Source organism: Lutra lutra, chromosome 3, assembly GCF_902655055.1.
Source record: "Lutra lutra chromosome 3, mLutLut1.2, whole genome shotgun sequence".
NCBI classification, from domain to species: domain Eukaryota; kingdom Metazoa; phylum Chordata; class Mammalia; order Carnivora; family Mustelidae; genus Lutra; species Lutra lutra.
This window is the reverse complement of record NC_062280.1, coordinates 79278874-79304468: the sequence shown is the minus strand read 5'-3', so window position 1 is coordinate 79304468 and position 25595 is coordinate 79278874. Positions and strand designations below refer to the sequence as shown.

The 25595-nt window shown below is 37.0% G+C and overlaps 2 protein-coding genes across 2 annotated transcripts; both read right to left on the bottom strand.

Annotated features, from left to right (window-relative positions):
- Positions 1–474: 474 nt before the first annotated feature.
- TIGD1 (tigger transposable element derived 1) lies at positions 475–4706 on the bottom strand. Its single transcript, XM_047722375.1, has 2 exons — positions 2340–4706; positions 475–543 (listed from the first exon to the last, which is right to left on the bottom strand). The coding sequence occupies exons 1-2, from the start codon at positions 4114–4116 to the stop codon at positions 530–532; spliced, it is 1791 nt and encodes a 596-aa protein (XP_047578331.1). The 5' UTR covers positions 4117–4706; the 3' UTR covers positions 475–529.
- Positions 4707–4858: 152 nt separating this feature from the next.
- On the bottom strand, positions 4859–25366 carry DUSP19 (dual specificity phosphatase 19). Its single transcript, XM_047722376.1, has 4 exons — positions 24942–25366; positions 19063–19109; positions 12790–12942; positions 4859–5255 (listed from the first exon to the last, which is right to left on the bottom strand). Exons 1-4 carry the CDS (start codon positions 25165–25167, stop codon positions 5016–5018), a joined length of 666 nt encoding a protein of 221 aa, XP_047578332.1. The 5' UTR covers positions 25168–25366; the 3' UTR covers positions 4859–5015.
- Positions 25367–25595: the final 229 nt, after the last annotated feature.

Genomic DNA, 25595 nt, shown 5'->3' with positions numbered 1-25595 from the left:
TGAGGGGGACTTTATATAATTGAACCATTTGAGTTACTAATAATCACATTGACAAATTCAGAAAATTTCCCCACCAACACTGAAATTATCCATCAGAATCACAGTAGATTCCCTATGTCACATGCAAAAATACCTTCCAAGTTCTATATCCATATATTTCAATCAGGTTCAAAAGGGAGGAAGGGATGCAAAAGTAAAACTGTAATAACAATTTTAAATACCATACTCCATTTTCCCTGAAATTTTTGTCTTTGAGTTAGTATAATGGTCTAAATTTTGCCCAAAAAAAAAACTAAGAAAAATATTTCTTCAGTCTTCCAAAAATTTAAATACTTCTTGGGTTTTCAACTCAAATTATATGTAATTACAAACCTATAATAAAGCACAAAGTTAGCAAAATATTAAAAAAAATTAACCTCAAATAAATATAATTTGATCTTATGTTATAGTACCTTTGTTCTACTCACTTTTTTCAGCTTGCTAAGAAGACTCTAGATTTCTTTTCAATGTTTAAAAGCAACTGATATTTTCATTTCCTCTTCCCTTTAAAAATAGTAGAAAAATCTATTTTAAAATAGAGGCAAAAGCTCCTTGAAACATTTTTCCTCACCTCAAAACAGACCTATACTTGGTATATATTTTTTTACATTTTTAAAATGGGAGACAGAGGATCATAATGAAACAATTTTCTTTTTATAACTAAGTCTGACAGAGTGACATATCCATGGGACACACAAGAAAAATACTGTGTGTGTAATTTTTATACATATATATATACATATGTGTGTATATATATATATATATATGACACACCATTGCCTTATATAGTACCCCTAATTTAAAAGACTGCATTAAATTCACTTATCTATATCTATTATTTTAGATACAGCAATTACTATCATTTAAGATAAAACAATACTGATGTTCAAAGTACTTCTGTAGATAATAAAGTAGATAATACGGAAGATAAGTGTTTGCCCCATAACCAGATAACTACAGGCAACAACTAAGCACACAAACCAGAAACATAAATAATATACTATTCATTATGAACAAGTTCTAGTCAGGCTTCATATCATACTTAATGGCTAAAAACTAAAGAGCACCTAGCAGAAGAAATAAATGCTTTCATGTGAATCAAAAAGGTTCACTTAGCAAATCCTCAGCAATACTGACCATAAAGACAACATTACACATCAGCCTCTTCCTTAAGATTCTATCTCCTTGGTCTGCTTCAGAGAGCTCACTATAGGTTGATTACATACATTTATGCTGCTTCTCAAGAGAAGCAAAGTTCATAGCTTTGCATGTGATGGCATCCTTGACAGGATGACAGGATGTCTCAAATACACAGAGGTACCCAATGTGCACTTTCCAACTTACACATAGGAATATGCTTGCTTTCTATAATGTGTATTTAAGAAGAGCTCAAGACTTTCTTAATAAAATGTAGATGGCAATGAAATTTTCTAAGTCATGAAAGACTATCTGAAAGCTATTAAATAAATTCTATCTTAATTACTGTAATTTTAAGTACACCTTATTCTGAATAATTCAAATAATATCTTTAAGCAAATTTATAATGTACAGAGTTTAGCCTTGCCAATATGGAAACTTAATTTAAAAAAAGAGAAAGAAAAGAAAACTATTCAAAGCCTCTAGCCAGAGATAAAATTGTAAATCATTTTAGGCTTTTTAACAAAGTACTTAAATTTTCATACAAAACCATAATTCTTCTTTCCTTAAAAATATATTCTCTAGTAGAATACCAAACTAGAAAAGAGATCTGAATAAATCATACCTAAAGCATGATCTTTCAGTGTAAAATATTTTCCCACAGATCCAAGGAGACCAAAAACTATGACATATAACCCAAAAACAGAAGCCTAGGGACCCAGGATATGAAAAACATAAGAGACCAGATCAGCAAAAGAAGCATAAGCTCACAATCACATAAGACAGAACATCTATACAAAAGTTTTAAAAATAAAAAATAAATACAGGCCATAGAATTAAGTTAAAAGTGAAAAGTCAGTACATTTTCATGAAAGGACATAAAAACTTTGTGAATACTGTAACCACTATATAAATACAGGCCTACACCAGAGATATTGTGGGTTCAGTTCCAGACCACTACAATAAAGCAAATATTGCAACAGTGAGTCAAATGAATTTTGTGGCTTCCCAGTACATATAAAAATTACATTTATATTACACAGTAGTCTATTAAGTGTACAATAGCATTATATTTTAAAGAAACAATGTCTATATCTCAATTTTAAGATATTTAAATTAATTTAAATTAATTTAAAAAATTTTTATTGCTAAAAAATGCTAACCATCATCCGAGCTTTCAGCAAGCCTTAATTTTTTTGCTGGTGGAGGGTCTTGCCTTGATGTTGATGGTTGCTGACCGATCAAGATGGTGGTTGCTGAAGGTTGGGGTGGTTGTGGCCATTTCTTAAAATAAGACAGTAATGAAATTTGCCTCATTGATGGACTCTTCCTTTCACGAACAATTTCTCTGTAGCATGAGATACTGTTTGACAGCATTTTACCCACAGAAGAACTTCTTTCAAAATTAGAGTCAATCCTCTCAAACCCTGCTGCTGCTTTATCAACTAAGTTTATGTAGTATTCTAAATCCTTTGTTGTCATCTCAACAATCTTTACATCATCTTCACCAGGAGTAGATCCCATTTCAAGAAACCACTTTCTCTGCTCACCCATGGGAAGCAATTCCTCCTCCGTTGTAGTTTTATCATGAGATCGCAGCAATTCAGTCACATCTTCAGGCTCCACATCTAATTCTAATTCTTTTGCTATTTTTACCACATCTGCAGTTACTTCCTCCACTGAAGTCTTGAACCCCTCAAAGTCAACCATGAGGGCTGGAATCAACTTCTTCCAAACTCCAGTTAATGTTGACATTTTGACCTCTTCCCATGAATCACGAATGTTCTTAATGGCATCTAAAATAGTGAATCTTTTCCAAAAGGCTTTCAGTTTACTTTGCCCAGATCCATCAGAGGAATCACTATCTACGGCAGCTATAGCCTTACGAAATGTATTTCTTAAATAGTAAGACTTGAAGGTTGAAATGACTCCTTGGTCCATGGGTTGCAGAACAGACGATGAGTTAGCAGGTATGAAAACAACATTAATCTCATTGTACATCTCCATCAGAGCTCCTGGATGACCAGGGGCATTGTCAATGAGCAGTAATATTTTGAAAGCAATTTTTTTTTCTGAGCAGTAGGTCTCAACTGTGGGCTTAAAATATTCAGTAAACCATGTTGTAAACAGATGTGCTGTCATGCAGGCTCTGTTATTCCATTTATAGAGTACAGGCAGAGTAGATTTAGCATAATTCTTAAGAGCCCTAGGATTTTCAGAATGGTAAATGAGCATTGGCTTCAACTTAAAGTCACCAGCTGCATTAGCTCCTAACAAGAGAGTCAGCCTGTCCTTTGAAGCTTTGAAGCCAGGCATTGACCTCTCCTCTCTAGCTATGAAAGTCCTAGATGGCATCTTTTTCCAATATAAGGCTGTTTCATCTACATTGAAAATCTGTTGCTTAGTGTAGCCACCTTCATTAATTATCCTAGCTAGATCTTCCGGATAACTTGCTGCAGCTTCTACATCAGCACTTGCTACTTCACCCTGCACTTTTATGTTATAGAGACGGCTTCTTTCCTTAAACCTCATGAACCAACCTCTGCTAGCTTCAAACTTTTCTTCTGCAGCCTCCTCACCTCTCTCAGCCTTCATAGAATTGAAGAGAGTTAGGGCCTTGCTCTGGATTAGGCTTTGGCTCAAGGGAATGTTGTGGCTGGTTTGATCTTCTATCCAAACCACTAAAACTTTCTCCATATCAGCAATAAGGCTGTTTCGCTTTCTTATCATTCGTGTGTTCACTGGAGTACCACTTTTAATTTCCTTCAAGAACTTATCCTTTGCATTTACAACTTGGCTGACTGTTTGACGCAAGAGGCCTAGCTTCCGACCTATCTCTGCTTTTGACATGCCTTCCTCACTAAGCTTAATCATCTCTAGCTTTTGATTTAAAGTGAGAGACATGCGACTCTTCCTTTCACTTGCACACTTAGAGGCCATTGTGGATTATTAATTGGCCTAATTTCAATATTGTTGTGTCTCAGGGAGTAGAGAGGCCCGAGGAGAGGGAGGGATGGAGGAAGGGCCAACTGGTAGAACAGTCACAACACATGCAGTATTTATCAATTACGTTCACTGTTAATGGGTCTGGTTCATGGCACCCCAAAATAATTACAATAGTAACATCAAAGATCACTGATCACAGATCACCATAACAAATACAACTAGAATGAACAAGTTTAAAAGACTGAAAATTACCAAAATGTGACAGAGACACTAAGTGAGCAAATGCTCTCGTTAAAAATGGTGCCAATAGACTTCCTCAATGCAGAAGTACCACCTTTGATTTGTAAAACACACATCTGCGAAGCACAATGAAGTAAAGTGCAATAAAACAAGGTATACTGTATCTGTATAGGTATACCTATACTGTATTAACCTTCAGATTTGGGTTATTTCTTTTGGGAGGTTTAAGGTATTAATTTTTAATCTCAAATTCTTTACAAAGAAATTTACCTCCCTCTGAAATAGTAAGTCAGGTAGTACTTCAAGTTTTTTCCTTCATGGAAACAGTTGCTGGAATAGAAAAATCTTTTCATGCTCTAATAAAGATTTTGAATGTAAATCTTTTTCTCCTACAGAAATCAATTATTGGTAATATATCTTCTTCTCTTAGCAAATTAAAGAACTGTTGAATCACATATTTAATACCAAAGAAAACATGATATAATTTAAAAATGTGTTTATACACCAGCTCAAGACAATCAATTAACCTCCGTTTCCACTTAAAAAACACAAGACAAAAGGAAGTTTTTCAGTCCACTCTTCAAAAAAGGGGACAGGTGGCTATAGGGGCTAATTCAGAAATTACAGTTGTCCTTTATCTGCCGGAATGTAACTCATGAACTGTCACCCCTTTCTAATTCCTGTATGTTGTCACCCTTATTGCTTTCTTTGCCCTCTTGGTATGTACGAAGCTGCTCCATGAAGCCAGCATTTGGACATATGGAAGGCCTTGCATTTTTCACCAAAGAGAAAGCACTTGTAAATGAAATTTCTTCAGAATTCATCAGGAAACCTATTACAATTGCAGCAGCCCTGGAAACTCCTGCATTACAATGAACAAGAAGCACTCCATCCTGCAATAAAACCAATCAAAAATCTCCATTATTCACTTAGAAAGTTTATTAAATCACTTGTACATTCTTATGCTACTTGAAATTATAAAAATACTCATTTTATCAATTTGTTTGATTCAATGTATTCAATTACCAAAATACAATTCCTTATAAGCAATGAATGGAAAAAAATCAATTAATCCATCAAAAAACTTCTCTTTCTACCCCCCAGGGATTGAAATGCTTTGATAATGTATTTGGAATTTTGAAAAAGTATCTTTTATCAAACTGAAGTATCTAGTAAAGTATATCTAAAAGCCTGTGTTAGGAGATACACATCTATAAATAAGAGAAAAATCACAGGTAATATACATATAGAAATAAATAAAACCATAGTCATAACACTAAACAGAAAGACCGAAACATCACAGGCACACAGTGTTCCTACAAAGAAACCAGTGTCACTGGCTTGGTAATCTATGTGTAAAATGACCAGAAAGGAAAAAATTTTCTACCCTCAGATATACTTTATTCTAGAAGGGAGTAACTTTAAAAAAGTTAAATTTATGAGGTAGTAAAATGATGACACAAACAGCTCATGACAATGTGAAGTAGAAAAGGCAATTAGATACTTTAGCATCAGGTCAATAAATGAAAAATGTCTCAGATAACTTGCAAATGATACTTTACAAGTGAAAAGGGACACGGTGCAAGACCAATGCTGATGGGGGTAATACTGCATTAATAATGAAATGATGGAGCTGACGGAAAAGCACTGATCAGGCTGCCTTGTCTCAGGCTTTTAAAAAGTTAATTATCTAAGCAAAATGAACTGAACTGGAAGCACACCTTACAGAATTAGACATTTTAGTTACTTTATTTCCTGATTCTTCTTTGGTACAACACAAAAGAAAGATTGGAACAGGGTAAGGGGGAAAAAATAAAACCTAAACTAAGTCTCTACCCAAAGCATATATTAACAATACCATATTTATAACTCATTGGATCATTTCACTTTTGCAAGGTAGTTTTTTCACAATTAAAAATCTGTTGAAAATTCCTTTCCTAATCTATTGCAATAAATTTACAAATGCTTCTCATTTCAAGAAAACCAAATGATTCACAATAAAATTAGTTAATCTTTTGAAAATCCTCATATCAAAAAGACACTTTCAATTGTTTTCTTATATATATGATTATTTCCAAATTTTAACTGTTTCTGTACAGGATGGGCTAACACCAATACTCACTATACATACATGCAACTTTCTTACTTTGTATAATAGCTCATTTTTATGAGATTAAAGGCACTTAAAAATCATATTACAGTAAATTATGAAAACTGGTAAGGAACTTCTTTTATCTCAAAACAAATCAGTTGTTCAAAAGAAACCTAAAATTGTAAGCTAAATAAGAGATATCATTCAATGTCATTTTTAATATTTCCTGACTACATACTAGTTATCAGTTTTGAGACATAATATGTCTTTGCAAATGAAACAAGCTTTATTTTCAGCCTTACATACTATGTATCCATGGTCGGCTCATGTTTAATAATGTTAAGTATTCCTGGGTGGCTCAGTGGGTTAAGTATCTGACCTAAGTATTCTCAGGAAAGTTATTGGCTTTTTATCCCCTTTCTAGAACTCAAAATAGTAATAATTTAAAAATTTATAAAGAAACTTTTTCTTTTGCACCAGCTATTGTCCTCTGCCTAGAAGGCCTCTGCTCCACTTCTTGGTCTAGCTAATACAGGGTTCTATTCTAAGTAGTCTGTCTCTTTCTGAGTGAGATGGGGTCAGGGGAATATCTTAGCCATCTTTGTATGCTGTGTCCTTAGTGCAGTTTTAGGCACATAGTAGATATTCCATAAATGTTTGCCAAGCAAATAAATTAATTTTGTTTTCCATTTCCAAAAAGAAAGTGTTCTCTTAAAAATTTGAATCATCAAAATTGAGGAAGACACAAAGAAATGGAAAAATGTTCCATGCTCCTGGATTGGAAGAATAAATATTGTGAAAATGTCTATGCTACCTAAAGCAATCTACACATTTAATGCAATTCCTATCAAAGTACCATCCATTTTTTTCAAAGAAATGGAACAAATAATCCTAAAATTTATATGGAACCAGAAAAGACCTCGAATAGCCAAAGGAATATTGAAAAAGAAAGCCAAAGTTGCTGGCATCACAATTCCGGACTTCAAGCTCTATTACAAAGCTGTCATCATCAAGACAGCATGGTACTGGCACAAAAACAGACACATGGACCAATGGAACAGAATAGAGAGCCCAGAAATGGACCCTCAACTCTATGGTCAACTCATCTTCGACAAAGCAGGAAAGAATGTCCAATGGAAAAAAGACAGCCTCTTCAATAAATGGTGTTGGGAAAATTGGACAGCCACATGCAGAAAAATGAAATTGGATCATTTCCTTACACCACACACGAAAATAGACTCAAAATGGATGAAGGATCTCAATGTGAGAAAGGAATCCATCAAAATCCTCGAGGAGAACACAGGCAGCAACCTCTTCGACGTCAGCCGCAGCAACATCTTCCTAGGAACATCACCAAAGGCAAGGGAAGCAAGGGCAAAAATGAACTTTTGGGATTTTATCAAGATCAAAAGCTTTTGCACAGCAAAGGAAACAGTGAACAAAACCAAAAGACAACTGACAGAATGGGAGAAGATATTTGCAAATGACATATCAGATAAAGGGCTAGTGTCCAAAATCTATAAAGAACTTAGCAAACTCAACACCCAAAGAACAAATAATCCAATCAAGAAATGGGCAGAGGACATGAACAGACATTTCTGCAAAGAAGACATCCAGATGGCCAACAGACACATGAAAAAGTGCTCCATATCACTCGGCATCAGGGAAATACAAATCAAAACCACTGGTGTGAGATATCACCTCACACCAGTCAGAATGACTAAAATTAACAAGTCAGGAAATGACAGATGCTGGCGAGGATGCGGAGAAAGGGGAACCCTCCTACACTGTTGGTGGGAATGCAAGCTGGTGCAACCACTCTGGAAAACAGCATGGAGGTTCCTCAAAATGTTGAAAATAGAACTACCCTATGACCCTGCAATTGCACTGCTGGGTATTTACCCTAAAGATACAAACATAGTGATCCGAAGGGGCACATGCACCCGAATGTTTATAGCAGCAATGTCTACAATAGCCAAACTATGGAAAGAACCTAGATGTCCATCTACAGACGAATGGATAAAGAAGATGTGGTATATATACACAATGGAATACTATGCAGCCATCAAAAGAAATGAAATCTTGCCATTTGCGACGACGTGGATGGAACTAGAGGGTATCATGCTTAGCGAAATAAGTCAATCGGAGAAAGACAACTATCATATGATCTCCCTGATATGAGGGAGAGGAGATGCAACATGGGGGGTTGAGGGGGTAGGAGAAGAGTAAATGAAACAAGATGGGATTGGGAGGGAGACAAACCATAAGTGACTCTTAATCTCACAAAACAAACTGAGGGTTGATGGGGGGAGGGGGTTGGGAGAGGGGCTGGGGTTATGGATATTGGGGAGGGTATGTGCTATGGTGAGTGTTGTGAAGTGTGTAAACCTGGCGATTCGCAGACCTGTACCCCTGGGGATAAAAATATATGTTTATAAAGCTGTAAAAAAAAAAAAAAAAAAAGAAAGAAAGAAAGGATGAATACCCAAGTTTTGTAGCAACATGGATGGGATTGGAAGAGATTATGCTGAGTGAAATAAGGCAAGCAGAGAGAGTCAATTATCATATGGTTTCACTTATTTGTGGAGCATAACAAATAGCATGGAGGACAAGGGGAGATGGAGAGGAGAAGGGAGTTGAGGGAAATTGGAAGGGGAGGTGAACCATGAGAGACTATGGACTCGGAAAAAACGATCTGAGAATTTTGAAGGGGTGGGGGGTGGGAGGTTGGGGTCACCAGGTGGTGGGTATTGTAGAGGGCACAGATTGCATGGAGCACTGGGTGTGGTGCAAAAATAATGAATACTGTTATGCTGAAAAAATAAAAAATTAAAAAAAAATTTGAATCATCATTTTGCTCTGGGCAGATAGAAATCATGTTAAAGTATTTCTAGTTTATCAAGCATTCTTTGTTCTCATGCTGTTGTGAATAACTTTTCAACTAGATTGCAAGCTCTGTGAGGGCAGTAGTATGTATGTTTCCCTCATATCTTCTCAGAATAAGTAATTAATATTTGTTGACAGATAAACTGAGCCAAGTTTAGGTCTTTTTTAAATGAGTCTTTTGATATCAAATGTTAAAATATATATATATATATATATCAAAATGTTACCAGTAGTTATGTCTAAACAGTGTAAGGACAGTAAATTTTTACTTATCTGTGTTTTTTAATTTTTCTACAATGACATTGTTTACTTACATCATGTTTTTAAAATCACATCACATAAAATGAGTAATAGAGTAAACATGGAATATCAAATACACCTTTTCATATTAACAAAACCTTCTGCACATAAAAATAGGGAGTCAAGTAAATTTTCATAAAAGAACTGTTAAGGCTATAGAGGTTACCCTACTACTTTCCTCTCATGTGTATTTCTGTCTCTTAATGCAAAAACCTAACAAATAATGCGTGAGGCAGAGATAGAGGAAAGGCAGAGAAACCAAACAATAGGGTTTTACAAGTACAGAAAACAATGAGAAAAGACATGGGAAAAGAGAAGAGAATCCTTTTGGCAGCTGAACATGAAAAGATAAAACAAGTAAGTATAGGGCTAGAAAGGTAGTTTTAAGACACTCAATTCACTGAGTAATCACATTTAATAAAACCTGTACATACAACAGAGAAAGTTATGAAAGGATTTCTTCTAGAAAAAAGTGGAAAAAATTCAAGAATTCTATTGCTAAAACTAAGTATGTATTACTCTGAACAGCAAAGAGTTTTCAGGGCAAGGAAATATTGGCTGAGATTAGGATTGCAGTATAAAACATAATGCTTGAGAAAATTAGAACAGATTATGGAATTCTAATACATCTTATAGCAGAAACGTTTTAGGTACCTCCTCAGATTCTCTTGGTGCCATCACGTCATGGGCCCTAAGCTTCTCCACCTCTGCCTCCACTTCTTGGCCAACTGCTCCCCTTAGGCCTGATGAGTTTTGCTTGCCTAAGAAGGCCTGGCTCTTCCCCCGTGGTGGTCACTGCATAAACAAGTAGGCCCTGAATTCTGGACTCTCCTGCTGCTTCTGATGTGAATGAAAAGTCAGACCACAGACTACTGAGTTTGGCTTCAAGGCAGCTGCTAAAGGAGTGGATTGTTGTAACTTGGAATTGTGGTATTAGTTACCTCCCTGTGGGCAAAGTTTGATCGTGTAGAACAGGAGCTGACAGAGAGCCAGATGAATTCTCTCTTCTCTCCCTCCCAAAGTCTGTACAGTGGCGCAGTTTCTTTGTCCTCCCTGCCGGAATGACTTCAGTAGCAAAGGAGGTACACCTGCTGAGTACCCAACTATTTCACCGGCAGCTCCCTGTGCAGTTGTGCTGAGCAAGGGAAATGCATCATCCTTTCGCAGCTTCCCATCCTTTCCTGAGTCACCTCCCTTTCTTCCCACTCTCATTGCCCATGGATTCCATCTTTCAAATGAAGCACCAGCTCTTAATCTTTGTCTCGGGTTCTGTTTTTTAGGAAACCCAAGAAAAGGAAACTTTTAATTAATTATTACTCTTTCCACATTTTACTTGCAACATGTACATGTCTTCAAATAGGAATATGCATATGGATGATGCCTACGTTTTTCTTTTACCATTTAAGGCATATTCCACATCTCCTTAGAGAAGCAGCTAATAGAGAAACATGATCATGTTTTTTTTTTTTTTTTAAAGATTTTATTTATTTATTTGACAGAGAGAGATCACAAGTAGACAGAGAGGCAGGCAGAGAGAGAGAGAGAGAGAGAGAGAGAGAGAGAGAGGGAAGCAGGCTCCCTGCTGAGCAGAGAGCCCGATGCGGGCCTCGATCCCAGGACCCTGAGATCATGACCTGAGCCGAAGGCAGCGGCTTAACCCACTGAGCCACCCAGGCGCCCGATCATGTTTATTTTTAACACTATCACACCTGACACACTGGAATGTTATAATCTAGACCTTATAAAGGTTTTCATAAGAGAAAACACTGGCCAATATTAGGCCTTGAATTAGAAACCCTCCTCCTCTTCTTTTATCTAAATATCCGCTATTAAATAAAGCTGAATGGCAGAGTTGAATAGATTTATATTTTCCAGATAATCTAAAGGAAAGCACCTAGAACAGTGCTGGACATGTAAAGCATCCAGTAAATTTTACTAAATATAAAGAAGGAGGGGCGAGGGAAGAAAAAAAGGAAAGGAGAAAAGGTAAAAGAGAAATCATTACCCAGATTCAACTAAGCTGGATTCTGATGTTAAGTGTCATTAATTGTTAGGTGCCCCAGGACAGTTAACTTTTCTCTGTAAATGCTTCTACATTCCCATCTACTTATGTCACATAAACTTTGCAAGAATTATATACTAACTAAAAGTGACATCATTTCAAGGTATAATTACTGGTAACAGCCAACCTAGAACCCCAGTGTTAACTTGGATCTATTACCAAAGTTGAAGTAGGACATTATCTGTTGGTCTTTTAAAATCAGAGAACCAATGCACAGCTTCTGATCAGCATTTTCATACAATCTCAATAAAGCAATACACATTTAGTCTTTAGAGCACCCTATAATTTTCTATTATTAAAAATGCGTAAATTCACTATCCCTACCACAGCCATAAAAATGCAAATTAATCTTCATAAATACATTGAAAGGACTACAGCAGCATCCATCCCATACTCCATCTGATTATCTTGCAAAGTGGTCAGAGGGCAGGTGGTTATAAACCATCGAAGGAAATCTAAGTACATATAAACACAGAAAAATTCAGTAAGTGGAGAATTTTATCTCCTACCATTTCTGAGGAAGCTATAGGAAGATGAGAAATTAATGTTAAAAGTAAGTATCTCGGGGTGCCTGGGTGGCTCAGTGGGTTAAAGCCTCTGCCTTCGGCTCAGGTCATGATCCCAGGGGTCCTGGGATGGAGCCCCGCATCGGGCTCTCTGCTTGGCAGGGAGCTTGCTTCCCTTCCTCTCTCTCTGCCTGCCTCTCTGCCTACTTGTGATCTCTGTCTGTCAAATAAATAAATAAAATCTTTTTAAAAATAAATAAATAAATAAATAAATAAAAGTATCTCATAAAGAGGCACCTGGCTGGCTTAGTCAATAGAGCGTGCAAATTTTGATCTCAGGGTTGTGAGTTTGAGCCCCACATAGGGCACAGAAATTATTAAAAAAAAAAAAAAAGTACATATCTCATTGAGAGGAAAAAAACTGGACAACTAAATAGTTGTAGAAGTTCATGAAAGACTGTTGGGGGGAAATTTCATAGTGATTCTCTATGTATTCATTACAAAGAGAATAAAGATTGAATAATGGACTTGTATTTTAAAATTTCTGCCTTTGAAGAACTGTGGATCAAAACAAAACTTACCTTCATTTTCACTTGTTCAATAAATTCAAAACATTCTGGAAAATAAGACAGGATATTGGTTTCAGGCAGATCCAATATAGAAATGCTCTTATATATAAAGTCACCGAGGAAAGCATTTTCAACTCCATATGCAACATTGAGAATATGAGTCACCTTCAAGAGAAAAAAAAAAGATTATTTTTAAAACTTAGCTATGAATTAATATTTGGCAAGAGAATGGGATGTTGAGATTTGTAACAAGAATAAACAACTTAAGCATAAGTCACTTGAATAATATGTGCAGGAAGCCGCCTCTGATACCTCCCTCACCAAAAGTGCTAATTCTCTGTATTCCCATAGCACCCTCTACCTGCCCTAATTATAGCTCTCCCCACTTTGAGATTATCTGTCTCCCTGATGGTACTAGAAACTCCAAGAGGGTAGGGACCATGTTTGGTTTATTCACTGTTATAGAGGTAAGCACTGTGAGGGGCACCTGGGTGGCTCAGTGGGTTGAGCCTCTGCCTTTGGCTCAGGTCATGATCCCAGAGTCCTGGGATCAAGCCCCGCATCAGGCTCCCTGCTCGGTGGGGAGCCTGCTTGCCCCTCTCTCTCTGCCTGCCTCTCTGCCTACTTGTGATCTCTCTGTCTCTGAGTCAAAAAAAAAAAAAAAAAAAAGTAAGCACTGTGAGTGAGCAGTGACCTGAGCACAGAAAGCACCTAAAATATTTGTTGGAAAAATCAATGACTATCCATATAAAAATCTTGAATAAGGGAAGTATATCAATAACACAAACTTCCCTTTCAGTAACTATTTCCCAATTTCCCTTCACATTCATTATAAATACGATGGTTCTCAAGAGTGGCGGCACCGGAAAACAGTATGGAGGTTCCTCAAAAAGTTGAAAATAGAGCTACCCTAAGACCCAGCAATTGCACTACTGGGTATTTATCTGAAGGGGCACGTGCACCTGAATGTTTATAGTAACAATGTCCACAATAGCCAAACCATGGAAAGAACCTAGATGTCCATCAACAGATGAACTGGATAAAGAAGATATGGTATATACAGACTATGCAGCCATCAAAAGAAATGAAATCTTGCCATTTGCAATGATGTGGATGGAACTAGAGGGTATTATGCTAAGCGAAATAAGTTAATCAGAGAAAGACAATTATCATGTGATCTCTCTGATATGAGGAATTTGAGAGGCAGGGTGGGGAGTAGTGGGGGTAGGGAAGGAAAAAATGAAACAAGATGGGATCGGGAGGGAGACAAACCGTAAGAGACTCTTAATCTCAAGAAACAAACTGAGGGTTGCTGAGGGGTGGGAAGGTAGGGATAGGGTGACTGGGTTATGGACATTGGAGAGGATCTGTGCTATGGTGAGTGCTGTGAAGCCTGATGATTCACATACCTGCACCCCTGAGACAAATAATACATTATATGTTAATTAAAAAAAAAAAAAAAGAGTGGCTACACATTTGAATCACTCAGTGTGCTTTTAAAAGATGTCAATGCCATAGGGCCTCAAACCCAGAGCTTCCAGTGAATGAGTCTGGTTGAAAGGATGGTCATGAAAGATTTTCTTTCCAATGGTACACAAAAGCAAACTTCTACTCCATCTGTGCATTTGAGTTCCTTTCCTACAGCCTACCAAGCATATGGAAGGAGCCATGTGGAAAGTCAGTTAAAAGATTCCAAAAGTAAAATGGATCAGGAAAATAAGGCACTGTTTCTTGTTATGACATGCCTCACTGTTCTTATTCTCTCTCTTAACGTGGGTGTTAGGTTTTGCCTGATCTTCGTGTTTTCATGTACTTCACACATATTTTAGACTATGTGTCCAGCTCTGCCTCTTTTGCCCCTACTACCCTCATAGATATGGCTCTGACAGTGCCCTACTCCTCCCCCTATACAGCTGACTGCATTCAGGCAGACACCCAACTTAAACAAGACTAATCAAATTATCTTTAGAAGTTTTCAAAATAGGTGTACAAGACTGCTAGTATGATCCCCAAATTTGATAGCTGTAAGACAGCCACTTTCTTTTAAGTGCTCAAAGAAGCTGAAAATTTTTTGCTCCCAAATAATAATAGAGTAGATTTGCAGAGAGGGGCCATGATGCCTGTGGGAGAGAAGCACCATCTTGCATGGCATTCTATTCTCCAGTACAGCTACTTTCTGCCCTCAGATTCCAGAGATCCCCCTAAATCATTATACACATTCTCTTTCCTTACTCAGGTTTCTGTGCTTCCCAACCCAGGATTTAGGCTTATGAAAACAGGCCATAGGCCATTTACTGACCTAACTGCCTTGTGGAAGAAAAACAGAAGACATCTCATTTGTCTATTCAAGAAAGACTCTTTTTTTTTTTTTTTAAAGATTTTATTTATTTGACAGAGAGAGATCACAAGTAGGCAGAGAGGCAGGCAGAGAGAGAGAGAGAGAGAGAGAAGAGGAAGCAGGCTCCCTGCCTAGCAGAGAGCCCGATGTGGGACTCGATCCCAGGACCCTGAGACCATGACCTGAGCCGAAGGCAGAGGCTTAACCCACTGAGCCACCCAGGCGCCCCAAGAAAGACTCTTAAATAAGAAGGAGAAACTAGAAAGAAAGGTAAAAATATTTTTAGAAGATAAAGTCTGAAATGTCTTTCTGTTTTCCACAGTGAAGTCCTATCTATGTCAAGTCACTCACAGCCAGTATACTTCTGACCACCAGCATATTATGATTCTGCCCTTAATTATATAACAGCTTCCAATGTTTTACATTATTGATGTGTTGGCCTTGTCTTTACAACTGTATTGTACATTCCCAAAAAACCAGGAATGAGGAATTTTATATGTGGATGTATTCATATGCATACATATATATATATATATTATATATATATATATGCACAAGCGCAAACACATACATCTCTCACTATCTATAGATCTTCACAGGATTATGGAGAAAACAAAATGACAATCTTGGGAAAACCTGCTGAAAAGTAAAAGTGCTTTACAAATATTGTGGATTACCAATACCTGGGGAGTTTAGCTGCTGGGAAATGCAGTTTACATGTGTATTGATTAGTTCTGATTAAAAAGAATTGTACTGAGTCACAGGTGGTGGTGGTGATAGGCATCCAGTCTAAAACCCTTTCTTTCTTTTTTTTTAAGATTTTTTTTTTTTTTTTTTTTTTTTGACAGAGAGAGATCACAAGTAGGCAGAGAGACAGGCAGAGAGAGAGGGGAAGCAGGCTCCCCACCAAGCAGACAGCCTGATATGGGACTCGATCCCAGGACCCTGAGATCACGACCCGAGCTGAAGGCAGAGGCTTAACCCACTGAGCCACCCAGGTGCCCCAGTCTAAAACCCCTTCTAAGCACACTTCCAAAATGTAGTTACAGAGGTCCTAACAATGATTGCTCTTGGGAAGCCTTCTGCAATAGGGATAGTTATAGCCCCTTATCGAGAACCTAATATGTGCCAGGCATGTAAGTTATCTCACTTAATCCTCACATTTAGGTATTCTTACTTCCAATTTTAATAAATCTCATATATTGAAAATGATTAAAAAATCAGAACATTATAAAAAAGAAACATAAAGAAATCTTGCTCTCACCACGTCCCAATCTACTCCATTATCTCCCACCTTAATGGTAACCACCTTTGTTGGTTTTCTGTATATCTTTTAGAGCATCTTTAGGCAAAGAATTTATTCCCTTTCTTACACAAAGGCAACACCTTGGGTTCCCCTCTCACTTAAATTTATCCTGGAGATTTTTTCATATCAGTATTCACAGAGCCTTCTCCTGATGTTCTTTTATATAGCTATACTGTATTCTAGGGTGTGAGTACACTATTGTTTATTTAAACAGTTCACTATGAATGAACACGTAGGTTGTTTCCAATGATTTGCTATTATGAACGATGCAGCCATAAGTAACTTGGAACATTTTATGTTATACTCAGCTTTCCATCTTTCACAGTACTTTATAGGGCACACACCAGGCACTTGGATACCTTACCAATAAAACAACTACTATTACTATACCCAAACATTAAAATGAAATTTCTGAAATGATCCTCCACAAGAGAATTTCTATTAATTATAGCACTTTACTTAAGTCCTAGAATATCCCTTTGAAATGTGCCATGCATTTAAATGAATAATCTAGTTTTGCCAAATCACTAAATTTTTCAATAAACCCTCTACTTAGGTGCTCAGTTTACCTCTGCTTCTTTTAGGCCTCTAACAGGGTCACGTGTACAGAGACAGAGGGATCTTTTATTTAATTTTTAAAATTGTTATTTATTTATTTGTTTGACAGAGAGATAGATAGCACAAGCAGGCAGAGCAGCAAACAGAAGGAAATGAAGAACCAGGCTCTCTGCTGAGCAGGGAGCCCAACATGGGGCTCAATCTCAGGACTTTGGGATCACAGCCTGAACCAAAGGCAGCTGCTTAACCAAGTGAGCCAACAGAGCAATCAACCAACAGGTGCCCCCAGAGGGATCTTTTAAACAGCTGCTTGATTCACATCACCAGGGTGAAAGCAAATTTGAATTGGTGTACCCTAAGAGGGGATAGATCACAAAACACTTGCCAATGAATGAATTTATTAGTTTTTCTATTTTTTTTTCCTTGAGAAATATTAACTTATTAGTGTAAGCAAGACTTTGAAACTTATTCTACTTATGTTAAAATATTAATCTAAGATGGATTCTATTAGGAGATACAGTAATTCTCATAACCATATGCAATTCCAGGCCATTATCTCTAATGTCAGGCAGTCATAACAGTTACTACAACTGCCCCCTAACTTAGTTTCCCCACACTAATTTCTGCAACACTCCAATTTATTTTCCACAATGCCTCTGACAAGAATCTTTCAAACTGCAAATTTGATCCTATTACTCCCCTGGGTAAGGAATTTCAAAGACTTCTGGAAAAGTCCAAAGCATTTACTCTGGTTTACGTGGACTTTAATGGTCTTACTCTTGCTTACGTGTCTGGCCTTGTTTCTTGGTATCCTTCTTTCTCACTCTCTAATTCCTGGGTTACTGAACTTTTTTTTTTTTTTTTTTTAATTTTTTTAAAAGATTTTATTTATTTGACAGAAAGAGAGCGAGATAGGGAGAGAGGCAATACAAGCAGGGGGGTGAGAGAGAGAGGAAGGCTTCCTGCTGAGCAGGGAGCCTGACATGGGGCTTGATCCCAAGACCCTAAGATCAAGACCTGAGCCAAAGGCAGCCGCTTAACAACTGAGTCACCCAGGTGCCCCTGAACTTCTTTTTTTTTCCCTGTCTCTGAAAGCACTGACCTTTCTCTTCTGGACCTTCACACAAAGCATTTCTCCTAACTGAACACTTTTCTGTCTGCTCCCTCCCCATCCCGTTCTGAGCAAACTTCAGTATCATTCCCTCCAGGAAGATTTCCCTGATCTTACAATCCTCAACCCAAACCAAACAAACATGGGCAAAGGGCATCATCTCATATGCTCTGCAACAGCATTTGCATTTCCCCATTAAAGCACAAAATACACTGGACTAAAGCTGCTTATTTGTCTTTCTCCCCTCTATGCCCCTCAAATCATAAGCTTCATGTAACTAAAAACCTCTTGCATTCTACAAACCATAGCAATTCCATGATGCTGAAATACTGTTTGACAAAATAGATGGCTGAAATTGTTTTAGTAAATTCCAAAATAAGTAATAAATTACATAGTTGAGAGTGGGAGAAGATGGCATTGGGGAAGAAGTGATATGTGAGTTGGGACTCGGGCATGGGTAGGTCTTGGACAAGAAAAGAAGACGAAAGTCTATCCTACATAAAGGAACTACACAAACAGAGGTAAGAAAACATGCTTCAAAATCAGGTTCATAAGAATACATGAAGGGAGACAGAGAGAATATAAAATTGGAAAGACATTATAAATCCACTTATTTTAATTAGGTACAATAATTGTTGCAACTTTATTAAAATGACAGCCAAAAATGTTATCAATTAAACTCTTAAATGGGGGCCCCGGGTGGTGCAGTCAATGAAGCATCCAACTCCCGGGTTTTAGCTCAGGTCACAATCTCAGAGTCTTGAGATCAAGCCCCACATCCAAGCTCAGTGAGGAGTCTGCTTAAGTTTCTCTCCCTGTCCCTCTGCCCCTCCCTGTGCTCTCCCTCTCTAAAAATAAATAAATAAATCTAAAAAAAACCCAAGTCTGATATTGACTAACAGTTTCCTAAATAAGTGTAACAATTAAAATACTTCCTATACATCGTGCCAGATCTGAAGCATTTTTTTTTACCTTGTACTTTTTCAGGGTATCCAGATCATGAGCAGCATCTTGTGACCCTATAAGAAATAAACATATCATCTTGAACATAAAAACAATCATTCTAACTTTTTTAACTAATTTTTGCAGCAATTCTATTAGTTATTTACTTAAAAAATGCAACTTGAAAGGACCTCAATCCAACCTTCTAAAAGGCAATTTAGAAATATTCACTAAAAAATGTTCATCTTGTGGGGCGCCTGGATGGCTCAGTCAGTTAAGTGTCTGCCTTCATCTCAGGTCATGACCCTGGGGTTCTGGGATAGAGCCCCACATCATCTAGCTTCTTGTTCAGCGGGGAGCCTGCTTCTCCCTCTCCCTCTGCTACTCCTCCTGCTTGTGACTGATCTCTCTCTCTGTGTCAAATAAATAAAATCTTTAAAAAAAAAAATGAAGAAATAAAAAATGAGAATGCACAGGCACCTGGCTGACTCAGTGGGTAAGGCATGTTACTCTTGATCTGAGTCATGGGTTTAAGACCCACATTGGTGGTAGAGTTTACTTAAAACAAACAAACAAACAATGCAGAAGAGTATCTATGGCATGGAAATACATTCTCAATATATTAGGTGGTGATACCATTAGGTTACAAAATCTATTTTCATAAAAATAAACAATACGTATATGCCTTAAAATGGACAGGAAGGGGCGCCTGGGTGGCTCAGTGGGTTAAGCCGCTGCCTTCGGCTCAGGTCATGATCTCAGGGTCCTGGGATCGAGTCCCGCATCGGGCTCTCTGCTCAGCAGGGAGCCTGCTTCCCTCTCTCTCTCTCTGCCTGCCTCTCTGCCTACTTGTGGTCTCTGTCTGTCAAATAAATAAATAAAATCTTTAAAAAAAAAAAATGGACAGGAAGTATAGAACAACATAGAACATATGTTTACAGTGGGATTACAGGTGATTTTTTTTCTGTATGTTAATTTATATTTTTTACAATAAATATCTATTTCTTTTGTAACTTAAGGATATTTAAAAAACCACCCACAAAATAACTTAATGCCATTTGGTTTGGGAATACCCAATAGCTTAGAGCAAACACTGTTGGTCTATGAATTCTAGCCACATTCCGTGTACCAATGGGGCTACCCCCTTTTACCATTTCTTCCTATCAAAGTTGGCTCTCCAGATCTACCAAACCGGAAAAGGACTCTAGCTAATAAGCAAGTCCAAATAGGAGATAGCCAGTTAAAGTGAGTTAAGCAATTTGAAACAAACTGAAAAAATAAGACATTTACTATTTAAAGATTTTAAGAATTTCTTTCCTAAGTTAGGATCCATTTCCATACACAATGTTTTTCTTACCTTACCTAAGGAATCTGCCAGCTTCTATTATGTGATTTTAGGTAGCTGAAAAGCCAGCAAGTACACTGGTTGGCCAATAGTCTCCTCATAATCTGAAACTCACAGTTTCCTTACTGAGCCTACATTTAACTTTATTCCTAAATGTTAGTCTATGAAAATATTAACATCTGTTAAAAGCTGGATGCTGAATATGTAGTTGTCATATTATTGTCTTTAATTGTCTATACCTTTGAAATACCTCATAATTAAAAAATAATTTTGGGGGGCGCCTGGGTGGCTCAGTGGGTTAAGCCTCTGCCTTTGGCTCAGGTCATGATCTCAGGGTCCTGGCATCGAGCCATCTGTCGGGCTCTCTGCACAGCGGGGAGCCTGCTTCCCCCTCTCTTTCTGCCTCTCTGCCTACTTGTGATCTCTGTCTGTCGAATAAATAAATAAAAATCTTTAAAAAAAATAATAATAATTTTTCAATTTTATGCAGGAAGTTCTAACCATCTCCAGGGGGAAAATGGCTTCCAATAAATTAAATGTAAATAATCTCTTAAATAATAATTAATTCTACTCAGCCTGTTTCTTAAAAGAGAAAAAAAAAAGGAAGCATGCATGAATGAAATTCTTTAACACTAGATTGCCATTATTACACTTATCAAAGCTGGATACTTCGATCATTTCCATTAAACGCACACCTCAAACACAACAGGTTGATTACATTTCAGAATTGGCTGCTACATTTTGAAACTCACTTCCAGAATATGAACTCTATTGAAAGAGAATTAGTATCCTTGAGGTCAAATAAATGCAACTTGTATGCTCTGCCTTTTCAAACAATAAGAAAATTATGAATGTTAATAGGTGGGGAAACAATTTTAGTCAGCATAAATGGATTTCAGGTCATTGGTTTGTACATTTCATTTATTGCTTGATAGTATTACAGTTCAAGTTAATTCTCTCTAAATTCTAGATATAAACATCAGCTTTTCTCCAATTTTAAGTGACTGCTTTGTGTTACAGTCCTGTGTTAAACTTTTATTGGAAAGACACATTAAAAAATAAATACTATAAATCATATATCATGACAATTATTTTTTGTTATTTCTTTTTTGTTCTTTAAAAGATTTTATTTATTTATTTGACAGAGAGAACACAAGCACAAGCGGGAAAGCAGCAGAGGGAGAGGGAGAAGCAGGCTCCCCACACAGCAGGAAGCCTGATGTGGGGCTCAATCCCAGGACCCTGGGATCATGACCTGTGCCAAAGGCAGATGCTTAAACAACTAAGCCACCCAGCTGTCCTGACAATGTGTTATTTTTGTGTGTGTTCCTTTTTTTTCCTGAAAAAGTAGAATGTTATCCTTTTATAAACTATCTTGAGATTGAAAAACAAGTATCAGTTTTAAGAATTTTACTGTTTTAACAGTGCTACATTAATAATTGTGTTAAAACTCATAAAACTAAATACCAAGTACTTTACTGTACGAATAGTTTTGAAAATAATTAAAAAGTTGATGAATAGGGAAATAATTAAACAAAGAGGGCTAATAATAACAATTTACAGTTTTGTTTTGTTTTTTACATTTATACTTACATGCCACTAATATTCATTATTTGGCCAAGGATTATTATGGAAATATAAAGAGGTATTTATAGTATTTTGCCATCATAATATACGTATCATCTGTTTCTGTTTAAGATATTCTTTTTATGGGGGCACCTGGGTGGCTCAGTCAGTTAAGCCTCTGCCTTCAGCTCAGGTCATGATCCCAGAGTCCTGGGATCGAGCCCCACATCAGACTCCCTGCTCAGTGGAGAGCCTGCTTCTCCTTCTCCCTCTGCCTGCCAGCTCTGCCTACTTGTGCTATCTCTCTGTCAAATAAATAAATAAAATATTTTTTTAAAAAAAGAGATTCTTTTTATGAAAGTACTATTTATTGTATAAATTCTGATGTAGTATGTCTTAATTTATAAATCACTATTTTCTTTCTTTTTTTTTTTAATATATCACTATTGCCATCATCACAAAAACAAACCATTATTGCAATGGAAAAGAAATGATATTCAAAAGAGAAATGTTTTATTTGAGAAAATTTGTAGGAGTGAACACTCATAAATGAATAAAAACAGGAGCATAAATTACTATAAGGATAAAGTAAAAGAATATTTGCGGAAGAATTGCACAAAATAAAAGAGCTAAACAAATTTAATGTATTATCACCTCCCAAGAATATGGGGCTTCCTAGACATCAAAAATTCTCCATAACCTTATAAAAGATTCTAAGATTTTCACTTAGAATTGAAGAGAGGACCTCAAATATCACCAGTTGGGACTTCCTAACAGAATATATATATATATATATATATATGACAAATAATACATGTACCTTTGAACTACCCAAGAGAAATGAAATTTTCTACTTTTACAAAGTGAGTTGGTTTTAAGAAAAGTCCTAGTTATTTTGTTGTAGAAATATAATCTTCAAAGCCTAGGACAAAAATGCTAAGATCTTTTTGTCAACCTGTTAGATAGTTCAAGGGCCTACATAAGATTTTTGAAATGCAGAAGCTGGTCTGAATTTATGAGCTAACTGAAAAAGGTTACAGTTTTACAGCTTCATTTTCTTTATTCCCTACAGAAAACAAAAATTAATTTTATATAGTCCTAAGTGGAAGTTGTGCTGCTTTGAAGAGACAAAGGAAGCTCTTTGAAGTAACCTAGAACAATCCCCCCATCTCCAGAGAGAAACTCAGTCTGGTCAGAAAAAACCCCTGCATCATTCATGTGGAAGAACTTAAGATGTAATCATTCATGCGTCCCTCAGGAATAAGGCACTTGTAACTAGGCAGAAAAGGGTCCATCTACCTCTCACAGGAAAGGAGGGTGTACCTAATAAAAATCCCATTTCCTGGTCCAGAAAGGAGGCCATATAAGGTCTAGTTTCAGAAATCTCTCCTAGAACTCTCCCAGGATTCTGGAAAGGGTTCCAATGCCAATATGAGAATACTACCTTGATCAGCTCACTTTGGATTAAGTCTAGATAAAAAAAAATCATAAACAAAGTTCACGAGAGTGAAATGATATTTTAAAATTCTAAAATAGAATTTTTTAAATCATTATTACTACAATGGAAGCCATATAACTGAAAATGTGCCTGGGCGTATTTTCTTTCCTAGAAATGGTGTGCAAGTCCTGGGTGAACCTTTAGACGAATTAAATGATCCCTTGATTTTCATGGGGCTTCAGAAACTTGTTGGAAATATTTATTTGAAGTGAAAGATAGCTCATGTAGTGATTCCTGTAAAACATAATACAATAAAAACCTCATATGCATACTTGCAATTAATTTGTTTCAAAAACTTTTCACAACCTCAGGATAAACCTAAGAGAGAAACAGATACCTTTACTTTAGTTTTACAGGTGGTTTCTTGGAGGACCAGAGTGAACAAATGACTTGTGCTAGTTTATCTACCAAGAGGTAGAGCAGGACTGAAAATCCCTGAGGATTCACTTCCCTGAGGAAGTCTAAATGACAATGCAGAGCAGGAGTGGATCAGACTTGAGCTTGACGTCCAGCTCTGTTATTTACTAGGTGTGTTACCTTGTGCAAATTATTTGACTATTGTTAAATTCAGCTCCCATCTGTGAAATGGAGCTGATAATCTCTACTTCGGAGAGTTTTTTAAAAGGAGATGCTACTGTGCACTTCACAGCAGGACCTGGATATTTCTGACTCCCAGTTCAGTGTTCTTTCTACTCAAGAATGGCTTGACTGCATAAATACTGGCAAATCATTAATCTTTCCAAGTCTTAATTTCTCTATTCACAAATGAAAAATAATTCAAATCCTCTTGAACACACTAATTTTTTTTTAAAGAATGCAATGCCACATTCTTGCCAAGCTAACAAGTTTGAGCTTTTCATAACTGCTTCATTTACTATTTGCCAACCGTGCTTTATGTAGGGAAACAATATTCTTCCTAATACAAGAAATCATAAAACTATCAAATTCATAGCTATGAAATGAAAATACAATTTCTCCTTAACACTACAAAAACAGATACTTCGATAGAGGTGGCTATAGGAGGCATGCATTCCATGATTTGTAACAGCAGAGGCAGCAAACAAACATTTGGCAATTTCAAGTACTAACTTTTCTATACCCTTAACCCTTGCTATTTACAGTTTTGCCTAATAAAAGCATTCTTTCTAATTTGATGATTTTAAAGGCTATATCCATTTATAATCCAAGAAAATACAACATTAACAAGCTATCCTCCAGAAAAGTTTAAAAAAAAAAAAAAAAGGATAAGAAGTTCTAAAATCCATACGCCAGGAGCCATGTGGTACTAGAATCCATGCTTCTTATGGATATATTGTGAGGCAGAAACATCACTAGCCAGCTAATGGAAGTTCCAAATCTAAAAAAGGAAACATTTCAGCTTTTCAGCAGAATAGCTGATAGAACAGAATATTACACATTTGGGGGGCGGGACGACAAAAAAACGAGAAAGTAACGTGGCTAAAAGGAATCAATGAGTTAATGCCAAATCGATATACTCACCCAGGAGCAACCATGGCTTAATAACACCAATATGCAGGTCCAAGCTAAGATCCTGCACAAAACCACAACTACCCCCACTGCTCGGCTCTACTTCTTCCACAACATGAATTCTGGCATCTTTCCATGTTTCTATAATTTTCTTTCCAGTTAGCGTTGTCACCCGGGTACATTGCTTCCTGAGATTATTCCGGGAGAACGCCTTAATTTCCTGGTTAAGGGAGTGCATTACATGAGCAGTGGCTAAGAACAAAATACAAGCAAATCCAGCCAAGACTGGAAAAGGCCGGAACTGCTTGTCCCTTAACCCTCAGATTTAAAAAAAATAGAGCCTCAGGTGTTCAATCCCCTCCAAGGGATCGCGGCCACACACCGGAGACAAAGACTTCCAGGTCCGTTTCCCTTCAGCACGATCAAGTAAGGCGAAGTTTAATTGGCCATTGAGAAACGAGCCCCGATTGGCTGCCGTTTCTTCTTCCGGTCAGCCAAAAATCTGCATTATTTCCACCGACTCCAACAACCTGCAAAGAGTTTGTTATTGTTGATGCCTAAATCTAGCTTTATTATTCATGCAAGGGAAAATAGAAGACGTAATTGGAGAGACGACTGGTATTTCCTCGCTCTCAAATGCAGTCATTTTCTGGCTATGTTGGATTG

Coding starts and splice junctions, on each gene's coding strand:
- TIGD1 (XM_047722375.1), bottom strand. CDS start 4,116: ATGGCCTCTAAGTGTGCAAGTGAAAGGAAGAGTCGCATGTCTCTCACT.
- DUSP19 (XM_047722376.1), bottom strand. CDS start 25,167: ATGCACTCCCTTAACCAGGAAATTAAGGCGTTCTCCCGGAATAATCTC. Junction 12,943..19,062: donor ATACCCTGAAAAAGTACAAG/GTAAAAAAAAAT, acceptor TTTCTCTTGAAG/GTGACTCATATTCTCAATGT. Junction 5,256..12,789: donor TTGAACAAGTGAAAATGAAG/GTAAGTTTTGTT, acceptor GTTTTATTGCAG/GATGGAGTGCTTCTTGTTCA.